At 32.8% G+C, this 19,920-nt stretch overlaps 1 protein-coding gene across 1 annotated transcript in view; it reads right to left on the bottom strand.

The window, feature by feature from the left end:
- Positions 1 to 19,920, bottom strand: part of LOC106113905 (dopamine D2-like receptor) — a 90,363-nt gene that overhangs the window by 36,697 nt on the left and 33,746 nt on the right. The window contains exon 2 of the mRNA XM_013306965.1: positions 17,298 to 17,966. Within this exon, the coding sequence (XP_013162419.1) occupies positions 17,298 to 17,846 (549 nt within the window). The 5' untranslated portion in view covers positions 17,847 to 17,966. The remainder of the gene's footprint in view (positions 1 to 17,297; positions 17,967 to 19,920) is intronic.

Raw genomic sequence — 19,920 nt, 5'->3', positions numbered from 1 at the left:
AAACATATCTCAACAATATCTCTTCATTGCGATTAGGATAGTTTTACATTTGGCTTCCACTTATATATTTCTTGTCTGTTTCTACATAGGGAATGAAATAACATGGTTGGAGAACTAAATTAATCATAATTTTCTAAATATTAAAATTTGTTTATTAATTACGTAAAGAAAATGTCTTAATACTTTTACTTCCAGACAAACCAATTATTATTGTTGTTTATTTTCGTACTGTTATGTAGAACAGAGACTTTGTTCCCAACTATTTGACAGAAGTACGTGATAACTTGTTTGTTTATTCGCAAACTAATTGCCTACAGTTTGCATAATTATACCGAAACTAGAACAAATTACACAACAAACAACTTTGTTTTGTCACTTGTTTATTTATGTTGGAAAGTTTTTAAGGAAATTAAATTAATACCGTTTGATATTTCCTCTATTGCGTAAAATGGTTTCTACAAAATAGTCAGTCATTTTGTAAACTTTTCATTTGTTGTAATGAACACAATTTAATGTTAAATAACTCTAAAAACATTGTCCCTTAGACGGAGCGAGATCCTCATATTGAGGTCAACATGTGTGGCCGCAAAATTGATAGCAACCCTGAAACTTAGTAGAGCCCATTTTAAGATCCTTTCAAGACACTCTAGTAGTTTTTCTTATAGTTTACGAAGCACTAAATAGCATAATGTTTTGATATTATTTTGTATGTAAAAGTTCTATAACACAAGAAAAACCAGAGGACAAACAGAATATTTTATCATAGAAAAATCTGACTTATTGCAGACTATGCATACGCGACACAGATGGCCGATGTTTGTATTTAGGATTGAGGAAAATTGGAACCATTTAACATTGAACGATTCAATGAAAACCTTCAGAAATATCTTACAATATTGAAGACGTGTTAAATACATTAAGGCTTCGTAAACTATTATCAAGGTTGAATTCTGCAAAGTTATCGCTCCATAAGTGTTCCATTACATAGCCGCGTGACATTGTGGCCGACATGTGCGGACCCCAAATTGATTTAACCCGACAACTTAGCGGACGCCATTTTGAAAGCCGCTAAGACTTACAACTTAGTGCGTTGTGACGTCACTACAATGTCACTAGAATACGTGATTTCTACTAAGTAAACGAGATTAAAGATAATTTAAAGAGTTAAATGAACTCGAAAAATTATCTCATTCAAAGTATTAAGTCATTGAACAATCTTAAAATAAAGATTTTATCTCAATTTGTCGAATTATGCTCAGATTATGGAAAAAGTTAAAGTTTCATGTAGAACATTTTATTCAACTTAAAATGTATTTATTAATTTAATTTAATGAAATACCTAAGTGAGACTGGGCTTTGATAACATGTTATAAGTTACGTTAGCGCGCTAGTGCCAAAGTCAAATGATATTTGCCAAGAGGAAATTTGTCTTAATTGGAGTAAGCTCTCAGAGTGTTACACCATTCCACATCCAGTAAGCGCTTCGGATCGGCTTAGCAATTCACGAGAAATGTTATCGTGACTTCCCTACAAATATGAAATTATTTTATACAAGACTATCTAAAATTTACTCTTAATTTTTGTTAATGTATTAATATGGTGGTAAAAGAAAAAAAAAAGAATATTTAAGTGACTTTTCCATGATATCTGAGTTATGCTAAATAGGACGCAATTTTAATAATGTGTTAATCCAGACTGTAAATATTTAACTTTGTTAAGAATTGATATCGGTCATCTGTAAACTTGATGAAGACGAGAAGATTTAAGGCTTTAAACTATGCCCATTAAGGTTAACTCATCAAAGAAGACATAAAATAACTTTCACACTATTATAATTATTTGTATATAAAACACGGAAATTAAATGTCTCGTTTATGCAGTGAGCCGTTAACTCTGCAATAGAGTACACTTAATCAAATCCTGTTCGAGTAGAACTAAACAGCTCTTCACAAGAGCTTCTTGATATTGTCCGCAGCTCGAGAGTTATGAGTGCCGCGTGAATAACAGACGTTAGTCAAGTACCTCTTCCTACAACACCCTTGCTAGTAAATCCTTCAATTTACTTTAAGTTACTTTCTTGCAACATTACGCGATGATTCTCGAAGTATCTTAGTTAACACTGGATTATTGATAGTTTAACAGTCTCTTTTAGTGGTAACCTAAGTAAAACAATTAATGTACATTTTTTATAACAGAAGGTGGCAAACGAGCAGCGGGAACACCGAGGTGTTCAACGACGCCCATGGACATCAGCAATACCAGAGGAACTGCAGATTTCTTATATTAATTTAAGAGAATCACTTAGTTCAATTGACAACTGTATGTGCGTCAGTTCATATACTTTATACTATTCTAAAGAATTTCTAACACGGCAATCTCCATGTTTATTAAAAGAAATAAAAATACCTTTTCACTTATGTTCAAATATAACATACCGGTGTTGGGTTTAAAATGGAGCGCGACGATGTCTCACGGTTTAGAGCCGCCATATTTTCCGCACAGTTCAAATAAAGCTGAAAGTTTTAATTTACGACCTTCGCCCCACCGTCACCTGCCGGCAGGAGATAGCAAAATATTCGCTAAAGAATAATGTAACATAGAGATTAAACTCTATTTAGATAATTGGAAAACAATTGAAAATGCAATGAAATAACTTTAAGATGATTCTAGGATTAATTCACTAAGTTACTATTAAAATTTATTGAATGTTAAGCAAATGTCTGAACAATATTTATTTAGAAATCAAATATTGTTTGTTAAATTAATGTTCTTAAAAGATAAAATAAAATTCCAATTTTTTAGATAATCCATATATTTTGACTTCGAATAAACTGAAAAGGCGAAATAAATTATTTAAGTTAAATATTATATTCTCTGGTTATCATTACTCTGTGCGCTCAAATGGCTCGTCTCAAATATCGATGGCAAATTAAATAGAGCAAGCGATTGCAGAGCGCGCGAATAAATCCGTTTAGCGTTTGATGCTTTTTTACTCAGAATTCAGGTTAAAATTTTAAACATTCATAACCTTTTTTGGACGTCATTAATGCCAATTGTTTTTTTTAAACATAAATTCTCTCTTTTCTTTCAGAGATACTAAAAGTAATGACAACATGTACTAAGTTTTGAGTAGCTAGCTGTCGCCTGTGACACCGTCCGCGCGGAAAAAAAAAACTATTAGTAGCCTATGTGTTCTTAAAGACTATTTACTACATCTATGCCAAATTTCAGCGAGATCCATATACCCGTTCATTAAATATCTTGTAACTAACATCCATCCAAACATTCACATTTATAATATTAAGTAAGAAATCTACTCTAAAATGACATAACTGAATCCACAAAAAGGAAAGAAAATACATCAAAGACAGTAATAAAATCCAAACTACATTACCCTCTAATGTGAAAGCCATTATACTTAATATTCAGTGTAGTGAGATCGTGACCTGAAGCTGAAATAGCAAACGTGACAAAGCCTTTAGCAGGTGAGCCAGCGCTGCGAGCGCTGCGAGCGCTGCCAGCTCAAAGATACAATTCGAACGTGCCTCTGTCAATATTAAAATAACTTCTAACTTATTGTTTTACATTTTTTCATTCAACTACGTGTCTGAAAGTTAAATGTGTTAAAACAATAGCTATATATTTCACAAAAAGGCGAGTTTAAGTAATGTTTTTAATACTAATGCCCCAACTCCTCTGAAACAGTTTAGTAAAGGTAACTAGTATTGTTTTTAAGACATAGACAACATCCATACAAAATGTACAAGTGTATCATAATACAAGTAGGTTTTTAATGAAAAATTAGAAAGTAACAATTCAAAATTAAGCGTCAATAGCCTAATGGTTAAGGAAACGGATTTCCGATCACGAGTCCGGGATTTCGAATCCCGACATTCGACTATTGTCGTAAACCATATCCTAGCACAAGCATAGAGCTTAGTTGGAATGGTATAAGAAATATTAGTAAATTTACAATAAAAAATCTGCTAATATTAAAAAAAAATAGTTTGTGTATTTTTAGTAATACAGCAATCTGTAGCAAAAAGTGTACACTATTAAATGTTTCAAAGAAATCCATGTGTGCAAAAGTCTTCGCAATATTAAAGGTAACCACTTTGATATTAAAGTGCGATTCACGTATGTTGAAGTGAACCACTTAAGGAGTTAAAGGACTACGCCAAAGGATGTTTAAATGCTTTTAAAATGTTATTTGCCAAGAAGTCCATGTCTTTTGCTCTCTTTGAAAAAAAGAACAATGGTGTTTTACATACATTTTGATAGCGGGAACTTTGGTTTAACTCAAAACTACGCCTAATTTTTATCCTGCATTAGCTGTTGTAAAGTAGATTTTATCTACAAAATAATATTTCACATTTAAATGTGTTGTCTTTACTATAATATAATAAAAGACTTTCTTAGATTTAAAGATAAAATGCATTAGAACAAAACTAGTTCACTGAGTAGCTTTCTTCCGTGAAATTGTTTGGCATGTTGAAAGCTTCTTGCACAAAACAAAGACAGGGAACGTCGAATGAAACGCTACAATTAACAAGTAAACGCTACATTGAACATGAAAAACACTAATTGGCTCGCAAATTTTAACGAAGCAACGTCTCTTAAAACGTTTCGTTTGTTATTTAATGATTCATCTACTTTTTGTAACATCGAACATTAGAGATCTTTGTAATTGCATTAATGTATTTTTTGTTAATTTTTAAGTAATATTTTATTAGTGATTATTTGTTCCTTTATCTTAACGCTTGCAAAGCTTAATCGATATAATCTGAGGAAGGTTGATGAAGGCAGTTTTCTTACGATTCCCAATCTTGATACTGATTATCGAAGAAGAGAATTGTAAGGGGATTTATTTCCGCAGCCTGTCTATCTAATGACGGCGAGAGTTCGACGTGACGTAACGTGACGTGCGCGATGCTGTGATTTGTGGTTTGCTAAATTGAGGCCATTGCGAACAAGATTAGGAAATTTGATAGGATTTTTTTAGTTCCTGAATTTAATTTTATGAAGATTATTTTGCTAGATATTTTATTGCAAAAGTTACTGAAACAATTTAAAACTTTTGTCACCCCAGGAAGTACTATCGTCATAAATTCGTGCGATGTGTATGCAAAAGAGGTATGGTAATCAGTATGTTTTTATGACAACACTAGAATTTTTTTTAATTTTTTCGTTGGCGATAGATAGCCTTAGATTTTATTAAATACCTAATTACGTTGACTAAAGTAAGACTAACTTTCCTCGAAACTTCAGAAAGAAGTTCCATCAAATCATATATTTTAGTATTCTAGACACTACGAATGTTTACTTACAAATATTAGAAGTAACAAGAAAAAACTTTTGCTCGTAGAATAACAAAGTTTATTATCAATAGTCTAGTAAGAATGCTAGACTTTTGATCCATAAACTCGGGCAATGCTCTCGCGTAAAAGTAACATGTAGGTCAGCCGCACGACTACACTACAGAACTAATGACAAAGAGACATGAGAAGCGGGATAGAGTCAAAAAACGGAGCCATGGCGGACGGTTTTGGATTTAACTGTAGAGTTAAGGAAGCCGCTAAGTGTAGATTTAGTACCAGAAATCTACATACCATCCATGTTCGTAACCGTAGATCATTGAAATATATTACTAATATTATAAATGCAAATGTTTGGATGTATGGATGTTTGTTAGTAGATATTCCTAGAACAGATTTCGATTAAATTTGGTAGAAATGCAGAACATAACCTGGAAGAACACATAGTCTACGTAAGGTTTTTTTTAAGTCGGCATGGACAGAGTCGTAAGACAGCCAGTAAAAAATAAAAACATGTACAACAAAATGTCAAAATGCACTCCGACACTGGTACGTATATGATATAGAGACGGTAGTATCTGTTGGAGCTAATGGAGTGCACTGGTGAAGAATTTATGGGTGAGTGGTTCAGAGCCGCCGCCATCGCGCGGAAACGTTTTCCATATCTTATTCCTTGCCAATGATATTTATGACAGAAGGAAATTATTTCGTTTCATTATATTTTCACTATGAATGTGAATGTTCCCATATAATATAGCTAGGAAACATTTTTGCATAAATATTACAATATCACCAGATCCTGGTCAGTGCCTGCCCCTGCAACATCAAAACAGCTGTCTATATAAAAAGCTGAATAATATCCTAACACTTATATTTCAAAACAATAAATTATACAATAGGGAAGCAATTAGTTTTCACAAAATGTTACTTTTCACTTATGTTAACAAATAATATGCTGAGGATAGGTTCTGGAGCTCGTAAACACTAAAGGCTACAAATGAAAGAGTTTTATATATAATAAATTAGTCCTCTTTCCCTTCCCACCCTTTTTCTTATAAGGAAAGGATGGGAAGTGGAAGTGGACTTTCCGGATGAGAGGATGCATGGAAAGGGAAAATATTTTCTTTCTGTGCATCCTCTCCTCCGTCGATTAAAGGTAGGCAACGCATATGCAATTGCGTATGTCTATGGGCAACGGTCGCTTCGCTATTTCAGCGATTTCAGGTGACTGCTCGCTCGTTTGCCACCTTATGATATAAAAAAAAACAATCCGTAAATAACGTTTTTCATAGTATCCCTTCTGTATATTTTTGAATAGTCGTACAGCTTCGATAAGTCAAAGCCAAAGTAATTGAATCATAGCGGAGGCGTGTGTCCTTGCGGTGAATTTCTGGCAATGTTCCAACTACAGTTTGATTAATTGCCAATAAATATATTTTGCTCACTCGTGTCTGATGGACGAACGTATGGTGTAAGACAGAGTGAGAGCTACAATATAAGTAATCCTGAGTTATGTTGCTATAACTATTATGCATGACTTTAAAACGCAAAAGTTCCTCAAATTATTATCTCTGCTGTTTTAAATGAAACATAGGAAATTAAAAAAAAACGATTGCGTACTGCCTAATCATGGGAAAATATCAGTACACTGCTGGATTTCTTATATAAGAAGAAACGACATCTATAGACTCTTTGTCCATACTATTTTTTGCACATATTCCTTATGTTAAATTTCAAACTATCTTCTGCACGTATGTCAAATTTCAGCAAGAACCATGCAGCCGTTTTAAAGATACCTTCAAATAAACATCCATCCATCAAACATTCGCATATATAATATTAGTAAGATAACCATAGTGAGTTCCTTTTTTTAGTAACAAAAACCCGTAGTCATGGAGGCGGGAGCGAAGCTCCGGGAGAACTGCTGGGTTTAGGCTTATGATGATAATGATGATTTACTTCCCAAAATATGTATGTGTCAATATTAAGTGTGCAAGGAACCTTAGTTTACTAAAGTTAGCAACTAGACAAGTTTATGTAAGTCCGGACGTCAGCGGTGTGCCATAATCCTGACTTATTATTCCCGAGGCGAGATCCCTCTGCGCCAGTTTTATTTGGCTTTCAGAGCGACATGCAGCTGTTGACTTCCTGGTCAGTTGTTTTGGCAGTTTGTTGTTGTTCATGGAGTAATTATTAAATAAGACTTTGTACTAACTTTGAATGAACCCACTCATTACGTGTTAACGTCAAATGTAAACGAAATGTAACCCGAAATATGTTGTTTTTATTTCATTGTTTAGCTGTCGTTAAAAAAGAACATAACTAGTAGCCTATGTATTCTTCCACACTATATTCTATATGTATGCCAAATTTCATCGAGATCCGTTCAGCCATTCTGGAGATACCTTCAAACGAACATCCAACAATCCAAACATACGCATTTGTAATATTAGTAAGATTAGGGGATTTCTAGTAGTATAATTTTGTGTGAACAAGAAAAAACGTAGAGTTTCTAGTACGTTTAAAATATTAAATTGTTTAACTAATCAACTTTGACTTATATATCTGTTAGAATAAAACAATATCTAAACGGCATCCAGACATCATCGGAGGACATAAACCCAATCTGTTGGTTTATCTGTGTGTTAGTGCAGAAGGAATGTAAAGTTACACAATAAAGCCGCTATAAAAGTACAGACTAGGAGTTTATTGTAGCGTGAGGTAACACTTCGCGGCCAGTGGACCGGTCGCGGGAACACTTCGTCAGGATTACGCCGACCAAACTTTCTCTCACAATTTTTCCTAACATTTTACGTTTATCCCTTTCCTCTTCACATAAATGAACTCATACACTTTCCATTTTATTACAGAAATAATTTATTCTCGTTCTTATTTCTTGTTTTATTACGGTTTTTAAAAAAAGAATTTTATTTAAAGCTTTAGTCGATTATATGAAAAAACTATTATTAATCCAATTATCATGTTATATGCATTGAATAATATAAATTAATATTATTTAAATAAGAAACAGTGAAATATTTTCTCTATAAGACTAAAACTCAGTCACTCAGTTTAATTTGTTTAACTAAGTGTGTAGGGTCCCTTATATTCGCCTTGGTTATAAAAGCTTACTAGATGGGCGCAATATCTTTCCCGCCACGTGGCTTGAATCTCGGCAATCCTCGTGGAGACACGTCGGCTCTATATTGCGGTGAGTGGAGCACACTTTATTGAACACATTTTACTGTCCGACCTGTTTAGTGCACACGACTTTGTTTATGATAAAAGGTTCTTTATTCCGGTATGTTTGCGTGCTTACAAGATACGAAATAATTTCATTGTATATCCAAATTCACAGATTTGAGGATGGACAATTAAGTTATTATATTTAAAAATAATAACTAAAGTGTAAGTCATGTCTTAATAACAATTATTTTATTTGAATAATTCAAAGAGTATTATTGTTGTTATTAAATCCTTAATCCTGATTAATTGTGAGCTTTTGTAAGCGTCGCGTTAATTAGATATTGTAAGGAATAATTCCCATGACGACCGTCTAATGCCTTCCACCCTCTTGTTTATGTTTCGTTCATTATGCATAAGATGCAATGCCTTGAATTGGAGAGGATGATTCCGGGATCGTATAATTAAAGGATATTTTATGTAATATAATGTAAAGTCAAATACATTCCTAAGTTTATAAATTCCGGTTTGTTCCTTGGAGATCCCGGAACATTTGGATTTGGCCTCCGAAGGGGTTTTAGTGGGTCAAATCCCACAGAACCCTTAAGACGTCTTTGGCAGATTTCGCCCGTACAAAAATATTAATAAATAATTAAAGAGCTTGGATTCAAAATGAATATCATATCACGTTATTTTTTTTAGAAAATCTAACTACGGGCCAGGTGTACCTTGAAACCATTGGTAATACAATGGAAACTCACGTTTACATTGGTGGAAACAAATTTACAGAAGCCTATTTCCGTACCTTGGAACATTGGAAATTAGTATTCGGCATATTATGTTGAATCTGATTTAGCTGAAACGTTAGAAATTGGTTTCCGGCCTCAAGCTTCGATTCCAATTTGTGAATCTACATTTAAACCTTTGTGGGCCGTTCGATTCATTTGTAAGTAATTGCTTGTCAATTTTCTTTAAATTTGTACGAATGGTCGCTGCTAGCAATTTACCTTTATTCTTGTATAAGAACATAATTGTAGAAATAACTTTAAAAAATGTATTTGCTTTTATGATTATTAGTAATACTGTTGTATTTTACTATTAATTTAATTATTTTGTTGTATGAAAGGAGAAACAAGCAAATTTTTTTCACTTGATGAAAACACTAATTCGGTATGGTATATCTTACTAATATTATAAATGGATAGATGTTTGTTAGAAGTTATCTCCAAAACAGCAGAAATTTGGCATAGATGTAAACAATAGCACGGAAGAGCACATACGCTACAATTTAGTTTTATTTTTAATTCCGTGCGGACGCAGTCTCGGGCAAGAGCTACTTAAAAATATATTAGTTTAAAAATCATGTTCTAATACAAGTAAATGTTTGATAAACAAAGTTTTAAAGTAATTAATTCGCTGGGGTATACATTATTGCTTAAGTTTGCAGCTTGCGGCTCGGCCACTGAGGATTCCTTCAGATATTACTTGTACTCTGTTCCACTGACGCGAACCTCGAGATAAAGTTTGCACCGACTTTTGTTTATGATCGTTAGTTATTTATACAAAACAAATGTTTCAATTAATATTGTTTGAAAATGGCCCGCGGATAAAATTATTGTAAGCCGATTCATTTACAGTTTGAAACAATTTTAGTTTGTTATTCAATTAACTTGTTCAACAAATTTAATCTGTATGTCTGTGTAGAATATAAATACTTTAACACAAATGTTACAGATGTTATGAATTTCCGTTTGGCACGAGATAAAACTTATTCTGACTTTTTTAAAGGATCTATTTCTTTGTTTGAGATCGGAAATCAAAGATCTTTAGAGGTACTTAATTCCCCAGTGACCCCGACTGGCCGCCAACCGAAATCGGTCGGCCCAGGTAGCGCTGGCGAGACACCGTAGAACTGAATCTGTGGGATCTACTAGCGATGGACTGGCAGGAGAAGGCGCAAATCAGGCGACTTTGGCGATCTCTTGTGTCGGAGGCCAAGACCCACTTTGAGTCGATGCGCCAGCGGAGTAAGTAATTCCCCAGAGCTTTAGGCAGTAGGCAATGGCCGACGTCCGCAATACATGGATCGCAGTTTTTGTATAGTCGCCTATAATATTTTTAATTTCGGTACATTTTCAATTAACTACTTATTGCTGTTTCATATAGAGTAATTAAAATCTGAAGCTATGATTCATTTCATCTACTTTTAAAAGCTCTTAATCCATTATGAATCCATTGATAGTGTACAGTGACTGGGCCGTTTTAAATTGATTAATATTACTTAACGAATTATAAAATGAATTTAAAATTGGCGAGTCATTTTAATGTTGATATGAAATTCATTATTTATGTTTAAAATATGTACTAAAAAGGCGAAATATAGTGTATTCGTAATGATATTGATAACTAACCGTTAGGTTCCACTGTCATTTTATTATCCCAGTTGTTCTTTAAAAAGTTATAGATAAAGAAATGTTATTGTAACAATGCTTCGGCAGTGGAAACTAAAGCTAACGTCTATAACATACGTTGTGTATACCACAAATTAGTTATCATTTTAATAGAGACATCGCGTATCAATCTTCTAAGAAAAATGAGTGTTGTTTAATTTTTATTATTTGCTAATACTAAACTTGTAGTATGTAGTATTAAAAATCAAATTTTTATGCTAAAATCTTCAAGTCTTTTAGCGTGTAGCAAGCAAACACTGTAATTTATCAAAGATATACCGAAGCGATGGCTTGACGTTTCGGAGCTTAGCGCTGCCGAAGATAAGTGATAGGAAAATAACCTAGAGTTTGATCGAAACACTATTTAAACTAATACTGGATTTAAATTAGATACATAAAACTTTAAAGAGTTTACTGATTAAAAAAAATTATATTTACTATGTGTTTAAATTCAATATAGAAGGATATTTCAGTTATCTATGTTTAGACCAGAGTACTGCTTATTGGCGTGACGTCGGTTTATGAAAAATTACGTTTACTTTAGCTAAAAATATGACTTGGGAAGTCGTTATCCTCTTCGTAAACTTTGTAAATTTGTTCAGTTACAATACCAAGTTTGACATTTAAATTATTTAATTAAAATCCTTCGCTCCCGCGGTTTTCTTTATTGCTTAACTTTACTCACTTTGACAGGTCAATGACTCTCTTTGTGTTTGTTTTGATTTTTTATCGCGAACTTAAAGTAGTTTATACGGATTAGCTGACAACGAGACTATTAGAATAGATTTATAAGAATTGTTTTAATACATTACTGTGTATTATCGTTTCGATAGTTTAATTTGTTTCCAATAAAATTTCTGCAATATCATATACAGGTACGTTAAATATCATCATCAGGTCGCCCGTTTCCCTACGTAGAGTCGGCACGGTTCTTCCATATATCTCTATCAGCCGTCCTATCTGAATTTACCCTTTTTACACATATTCTATTTCACACAATCCATCTCTAATTTATCTGGTCTTCTTTTACCTTTGTATAAATTATAAAATATAATAAATGAAAATAAATAACTTATTCTAAATTTACATTATAACTTTAGTGAGGCATTATAAACTAATATATAAACACGGTTAAACCGTCACGTTTTTTTGTCTCTTGTCGGGCTCAAAACTAGTCGGTGCCGACACCGAACGTCGGCAACGACTATTTTAGAGCTCGAATGTTTAGCTATTTTTTTTATTAGTTTACTCTGAGTTTCATAAATGTAAGTATAAAAATCTCAATGAAATAGAAATAATTTACCGGTAACAGGGTAATATGTATGCTGAAAATACGTAACATAAATTTATCCCAAGGTATAAAGCGAGCGTAGCTCCAGTAAAAATTTATATGCAATTAAAATATATAACATGTATGTTACGGTGTTATTACATGGCTGGTTTATGTAACGACCGAATTCACGCACTCTCTAGTACATGAAGTTTACTATGAAATCGAGATGGAATGAAATACGTACAAATTTTTTATTCCATTTAAGTTCATTTTCTTTGAATAACAAGAGGAAATATTTGTTTTCCATTATTTCTTATACAATCAGAGTAAAAATTGTGGTTGTAAAAGCAAGTACTTATTATCATTGTTTTGTTGTTATGGAATCAAATTAAATAAAGATCGTTAGGTGAGAGACGTTTTTAACGTTAAAATGGATCCTTAAAAGCTTTTTATTTTTCTATTTTCGTTATAACGAAATATCGTCAAAATTTTCATTCACACTTCTTATTGAAAAGCTTTAAATAAAGTGCTCACAAATGGTATTTATTTAAACGTTATGTTTTTGGAAGAAATTATAAATTATTATTTTATTTTTTATCACAGACTAGTTACGCGCCCCGACTTCGTCATTGTGGCAAAGGATATATCTTCCGATCTCTTTTCTGCAATATTAGTAGTACCCTTCCCGGTGATATCCCGATTAGTAAAAACTTGTAAACCCAGTCGTGCCTGGCAGGCGAGCTGATTCTGAACAAAGGAACCAAAAGGTAACAAAGTGACACTCGGGTTTTCGTTTTAACCTATTAAATCTATTTTACAAATGTCTTGTGTTGTGTTAATCAGGGATATATATGAATGATATGTAAATATCGCGTATAATCTTAATTATCACTTGAGGCCGCGACCGCGATGTAATCAGCGCCGCCGCCGATGTTTGCGGTTGACCGCAGATATCACGCTCATTTACTGATGTTGCTGTTGATATATCATCGCATATATTATTGTATTATCTACTGATATCATCTATACATTTTCTTTAAAAAATTTACATTTAAGTTATACTAACTAACTGTCGCCCGCGACTTCGTCCGTACGGTATTAAAAAAACTTAAACAAACATCCATCTATCGATCCATTCTTCATAACTAACACTCTCATATAATATTAGTAAGAAGTAAGGTTAGACTGAAAAAGAGTACGTAATGTAGTTTGTCAGTCATGTTTGCTAAATGATGGAGGGGAGCAACATCGTTTGTTATCTTAGTCTGAGAGGAGGGAAAAAATTCTCAACGGGTAATTATAATCTTATTATTTGACTCTCTAATTTTATAACAGAATTTTCAGAGTTTATTTTGAACACGGATTTAGTTATAAATAGCCGGCTCTCGTGCCTGGCTTCAAAACTCCACTTCAAAACTGCGCCACTTTTGACAGTTGGTTAAAGTCACACCATTTATAATAAAGTTCTAAAAGCATAAAATTTTCCAATTGAATTTCCGAACCGACGCAATGTTAGGGTCGATTGCATAACATTTATCGCTTTGAATGTGTGAAATAAGTGCTATTAGAATAGCAAACTCTACAACTACACTAGTTATTGAATTGACTTTGTATGTATTGTGTTATTTTTGATTGCTTGAAGGAAGCTATAACTTGATTTCGTCTGCATTCAACATTCGTCTACCTTAGATTTAGTAGTACAATAAAATACAATTTTATTAGTGAATAGCTGTCGCCCGTGACCCTGTCCGCTCGGAAATAAAAAAGCGTCGCAGCGTAATGTTATATAGCCTAAAGCCTTTCTCTATAAATGGACTATCAAACAAAAAAAGAATTTTTCAAATCGGACCAGTAGTTCCTGAGATTAGAGCGTTTAAAAAAAACAAATTCTTCAGCTTTATAATATTACTATAGATACATATATTACAGGTTATAAGAGACAAAAGACAGTGGATCATGTAATAACAATAAGTCTTCGAAATTATTTGTGATTAATTAATTCAATTAACAATATAAAAAGTCACAAAAAATAGTAAAAATAAATCTTTATAACTACATATTATAGATATTTCTGGATAAGTTTAGTAAAGTATGTATGTAGGATAATATAATTTCGATAATTCAAATTATCATACGTCTAATATATAATATAATCTATCAAAGGCTTAATGTCCATTCATATCCTTTTCTAAAACTCTTCAAGGATCATTACGCGTCAAAAGGAAATGGAGCAGAAAGATCGCCTATTCTTAATACAAGCCCTAGACTAAAGTTATATACTTGGTAATACTATAGGTCGGTTTTACGTTATCTTAAACATTCGCAAAAGAATAGATATTAAGATTATTATAAAGGTTCTTCTTCTTCTTCGATTCGTTGTACATGATGACTTATTATAAAGGTTAGGTGATAAGAATAGAAAAAAAATTGATTCATACTTAAAAAGAAATTTTCTTCAATGAATAATAATAATAATTCCATGTGTCGTATGAAATTTACTACCATTATTCCGATAGTCGTATCGGTGAATGGACTGATAGTAAAGAGCTTCGACCAACATCTCAAGTAGCTCTCGCTAAACAGTTGGATTAAGGGCCCGATACAAAAGACAGTTATCCTCGAAACCGCACGCATCGTGAGAAGGTTCCAGTATCTGCAGCCCTGACCACTGGTTGTTTGAGTCACGGGATTCCGCAGCCGGTGATGCTCTATTTTTAATATAAAATATTTTGTATAATTTTTTATTTTGTATATGAAATGTAGTATATAAAAAATATGATAAATAAATGAATACAAGGTGCATAATAATAATACATCATTAAATTAAAGGTAAAGACTAATATATATTATTTTCTAAAAGGGAACAGTACTGTATAAAAATTTACAATAATATTTTTGTATCTAACTGTAAATTGTATCTTTTAGTTTGATATACATACATAGTATGTGAATACCCGAGAGCTTAGTTTGTCGGTAAATGTAAAATTATGTTCATTTGTTTTACTTTAATTACGCTTTAATAATGTCCATAAATCAATTATGTTAATAAAACAAGTTGAACGTTCAACAAGATTTATTCATTAGCGATGTAAAAACACAGCCCGTGAGCCTCAGGTGGAGCTCGAAATTTTATATTTAGTCTAATGATAATTAACTATATTTAAGTAATTTTATAGCATAATTTAGCGCATTACTTGACGGGAAATTGACTGTCAATTCCTAGGAAAGCGAATCAAAATGACCAATAACTTAAATCAAATAGTTAGAATACTTAACATCTCAGCCAGAGTATAACCTTAAAAGAAAATGTCAAAAGTGTAATCTTCGCCTTCCATACAACATAGATGCTCTTCAGAAGTGAAATCACGTAAAAAAGTACATTTTCACAAAGACAAGTAGGTAATTTAAGTTTAAAGCGAAGTTGACGCGTGCTCTACGACTGAGACGCTAGTCCACATCGCATTCTCAGCAACCGATATGCTCTGCGAATGCAATCAATACATACGTGACTTGAATTGCATTAATGATTTCACACGAGGGCAGAGCAAGGCAGAGTAGTAGACAGTGGAGTACTACTATTATTCAAAGGCACACACGCTGCCGAGGCAGAACATAATCCGAAGGTAACTCGATTAGCGATATCTCTCGTAGAATCACCTAAATGTGTTAAAATATAGTTGTATCCGACGTGAATTAGTAGATATATCGAGTTATTATCATCTTCATCTTTTCTGATCGCTAATACAATATGAAGAGCAGTGCTATTGAGCAGTGAGTGTGTGTTCAAGCAAGAGCATTTTCTGCTAATTCTCCCTGGTCCGCCCTCGTGGAACATTTGCAACGTTTTCAGAAAACGCAAACGTTGGGTACATAAATAAAAAATCGACATTTTAATATGATATGTGTATGCAGTTTAGTGATATTATAATTTAAAATTATGTAGATTATGTTTTAGAGTTATGTATATATTATTTTTATAGGATAGATTATTTGATCCAACGCCCATGGACATCCGCAACGCCAGAGAAACCGCAGATACGTTGACAAATATTACGATAATTTAATAATAAAAAAATATTTAATGTCTAAAATACACAATAGATGTTTTCTAAAATACCATTTTTTGGTTTACTGAAATTCCTGAAAGGAAATCGTTCTATCGCTATTGTGGAACATGAAATAATTTTATTAGAAATATTTTACGAGCAGCTGAATTTCACGTGGGACGTAAAAGTTTTATGACAACATTTCTTAGGCGGTCACATTACAAAAGTCAGTACTATTTTCGGCTTGGAGTACACAGGAATGTGGAATTTTTATTGCTAATATTATTTCATATTTAGCTGAACCATTAATCCGACTTGTGAAATGATTACGTCCCCACATCAATGTCTGGATCAGAAAAGCTCAGCGCACGGTCTTATCAAAGTAAATTAAAGTTCCTTTTATAACATAATTCAATTTAATATTCTACTGCAAGTCATTATTATTAAAGTATATGTTTTAGTAAAATTGTTCAGAAACAATGTTCTTACTTTCAATGAAACTTTTCATAGGAATTAAATTCCAATGATATTGAACTAAATTTTGTGGCTTGATACACTTTTTGACTACTTTTCTTCCTAAATCACTTATTAAATATAAATATTCAAATAAATCGTTGTTTATTTTGCAGATAAAGTGACGTCGTAGTAGACGTAGTAGAAAGCCGATGTAACCGCAATGAAATTGTATTGTGGAATGTCCAATCGTCGTGTCAGTGGCGAGTTGGACAGATTATTCAATGCAGCCGTACGAAGCCAATAATTATGCCTATTAAAATACCTCAACCCGTCTCCGCAGTGCGGCTTAATCGGCCATTTACATTTAAAATCATTTATAAACATTTAAAAAGTTTTATCCGGTAAATTATTATCAGTTTTTAAAAAGTCATGCTGTGGATTTATTATTTTTCGCTATTACCTCGACTCATTGATAGTTAATTTCAAAACACGCTTTACAATTAATTTAAACTTCAGTATAATATTATGCTTTCTTTGTATACTTATTAATATAAAAAACTTAACAATCACTCACCAAGTAATAAACTCCAAACGGCATAACGACGACCGCCACCAATAGATCAGCCACTGCCAAGCTCACTATGAAATAGTTCGTCACCGTCTGCAGAGTCCTCTCTCTCACAACACTCAATATCACTAACACGTTCCCGAACAGAGTAAAAAATGGAAATATCAACAGTAATAAAGCCCAGAAATTGTACTGTGGCGTAACATCAACTCTGTTGAAACACGAAATATTTAAAGTGCCGTTAAACGTGCAATTTGAGTATTCGTACACATCATTTAAAATGTCTAGGGAACCATTGTGAACGGTAAATATATCCTGACTAGCATTTCCATAGAAATAATCACTAAAATCATCGACTAACATCATAAAACTCTCTCTAGTTTTTGTACCATTTCCAATCTCTTTCCTTTCGTAATCAGCTTTCGTTTTCTCAGTGGCGCTATAATTATTGTTTGCTTGTGTTATCATATTATCAGGAGGTCGTTTAGATGGATATGGATATGTGGTAATACTGTTGTACGCTGTATTATAATAATATGGCACTCTTGTAGTCATGACCACCTCTATGACAGGATTGTAACTATTTTTATTTCATCGTCAAGAATTATTCTAGTGCGTGCCATTTCTAAGTACAATTTTCTTTGTATAACTTCATCTTTGATTCACATGATTGATCTGAAACAAAAGAAAAAACATATTTTTACATGTAACATATTCAGTATACATAATATACAGCTCTTATAGATTTTTAGAATTACATAATAGTACCTGGATGGTTTTTTTTTTAATTGTGTTTTTTGGAAATTATATTTAAGTATTACTATTTAAATTACTAATAAAATTAGTAGTAGTAGTATAAATTTAGTAATTACTAATAAAATGATGAAATATGAACAATATTTTTCGATCTTACTGATAGAAAAAGTTAAGTTTATATTTAAGTTGATTATCGATAAAACACGACTAAAATTACATTTTCTAAAAATGATTCCTAGCTAGATCGACTTATCGCCCCCGAAACCCCCTGTATACTAAATTTTATGGAAATCGTTGGAGCCGATTCCGAGATTCCAATTATATATACTACTTAATTAAAACTAATTACTTTAAATCCTGAAGAGAAATCAAAAGTGTCACTTATCAAAACAAATGTGATAATATGCAATTGACTGAGGCACTATTTAATTAAAAATAATATCTTGGGCTCATTAGAAATTTTAAGAAAACTAAAAATACTGTAAACAATTGACAATCAGAACTTTGTCAAACACAATTTATCTCTAAATTTTGAGTGCTCTGTATTCCCTTGCTACGATACAATCATTAGTTTCGACGGCAACGATATGCAATCATAGAAATTCAACGATCAATCATCATATTGCAGTAAACAGTATGATTTCCTATGATTACCTCATTTCAATTCTTAATTCTCTTTGACTTTTGTGTTCCACTGAATTTTACATGATTGATATAAAAAGCGTGTTAATAATGACACCGTGTCGTTTAAAGTAATCAATCATACTTAGAGTCGTGATGAACAGTTTGTGGTTTTATTTAAAAAAATGAAAAAGTATTTTTAACCTAACCTTTGTTTCCACATTGAAATCAATACAAGGAGAAAACCTATTTAATATTGTAAACCTTTGAAATGTTTAACTATACTATGCTATTTTTAGATGTTCACAATAAATTTTCTTCCCTCCTAATAATTCGTTTTTTTACGTCGTAGAAACATAAACAGTCTCTTGCTGTAGATTTATTACACTAATCGTTGATTTCTGTGACCAAAATCTCTATTTAAAACATATCGTCATCCCTGTTATTATCTTTGACAAAACATAGCTAACAATTTTCTAACAGGAATTTTGGAAACCCACGGTAAATCGTCACTGTATGGGAGTCCCTTAGTGCCTACTTAATTAAATGCGAAAGTACTGTCTCCTTCTAGAGACACCATGAGATATAAAGGTGAGATTTTATTATACTTAGTCGGTTAGATATAAAAGACACACCTTAATATATTTACAGAACAAGGAAAGGGTCATAAATATCATGAACCATGTCAGCTTTTATGTAAATCCTGTTTGCGGGTTGATGGGATGATAGCGGGGGATGTGGGCGGTGGGACAGATGATGCGGGCGGTATGACGGACCGCGTTATGGTAATTCATGGCAATTCGCTCGGTTTGATAGATTCAACGCTGACGGCACGCCTTTGTCAGCGGTTTTAACAGCTATTACCCTCTTTAAGTAAATTGATAGTCAGAGCTCACGCTGACTGACTCCCGGATATGATGCCTTTAAATAGAAATATTATAATATTTATAATGGCGTTGTTGTTACGATACGACTGTGTGTTGTAGGTTGCCAGTTTGATTCTCCTTTACATGCAGACATTTAAGTAAATGGGATCATATAAATGGAATCTGCAGAAGAGTTATTAAATAACTTAACACGTTAGCTGCCAGAACGATTTTTCGAAAAACAAAATTTTTTTTTAATAAATTTTCACTAAAACAATTTGAATGGGGCCTTGCGGGTCTCGCTGTATACAAAAATTCGATTAAAAAGCCACAGCGAGGTGTTGAATGTGGAAGTATGGCTTGTCGTACACATAGTCCGGCACGGC

This window comes from Papilio xuthus, unplaced genomic scaffold (genome assembly GCF_000836235.2).
Source record: "Papilio xuthus unplaced genomic scaffold, Pxut_1.1 DF828177.1, whole genome shotgun sequence".
Classification (NCBI taxonomy): Eukaryota; Metazoa; Arthropoda; class Insecta; order Lepidoptera; family Papilionidae; genus Papilio; species Papilio xuthus.
This window is presented reverse-complemented; position numbering and strand designations above follow the sequence as displayed.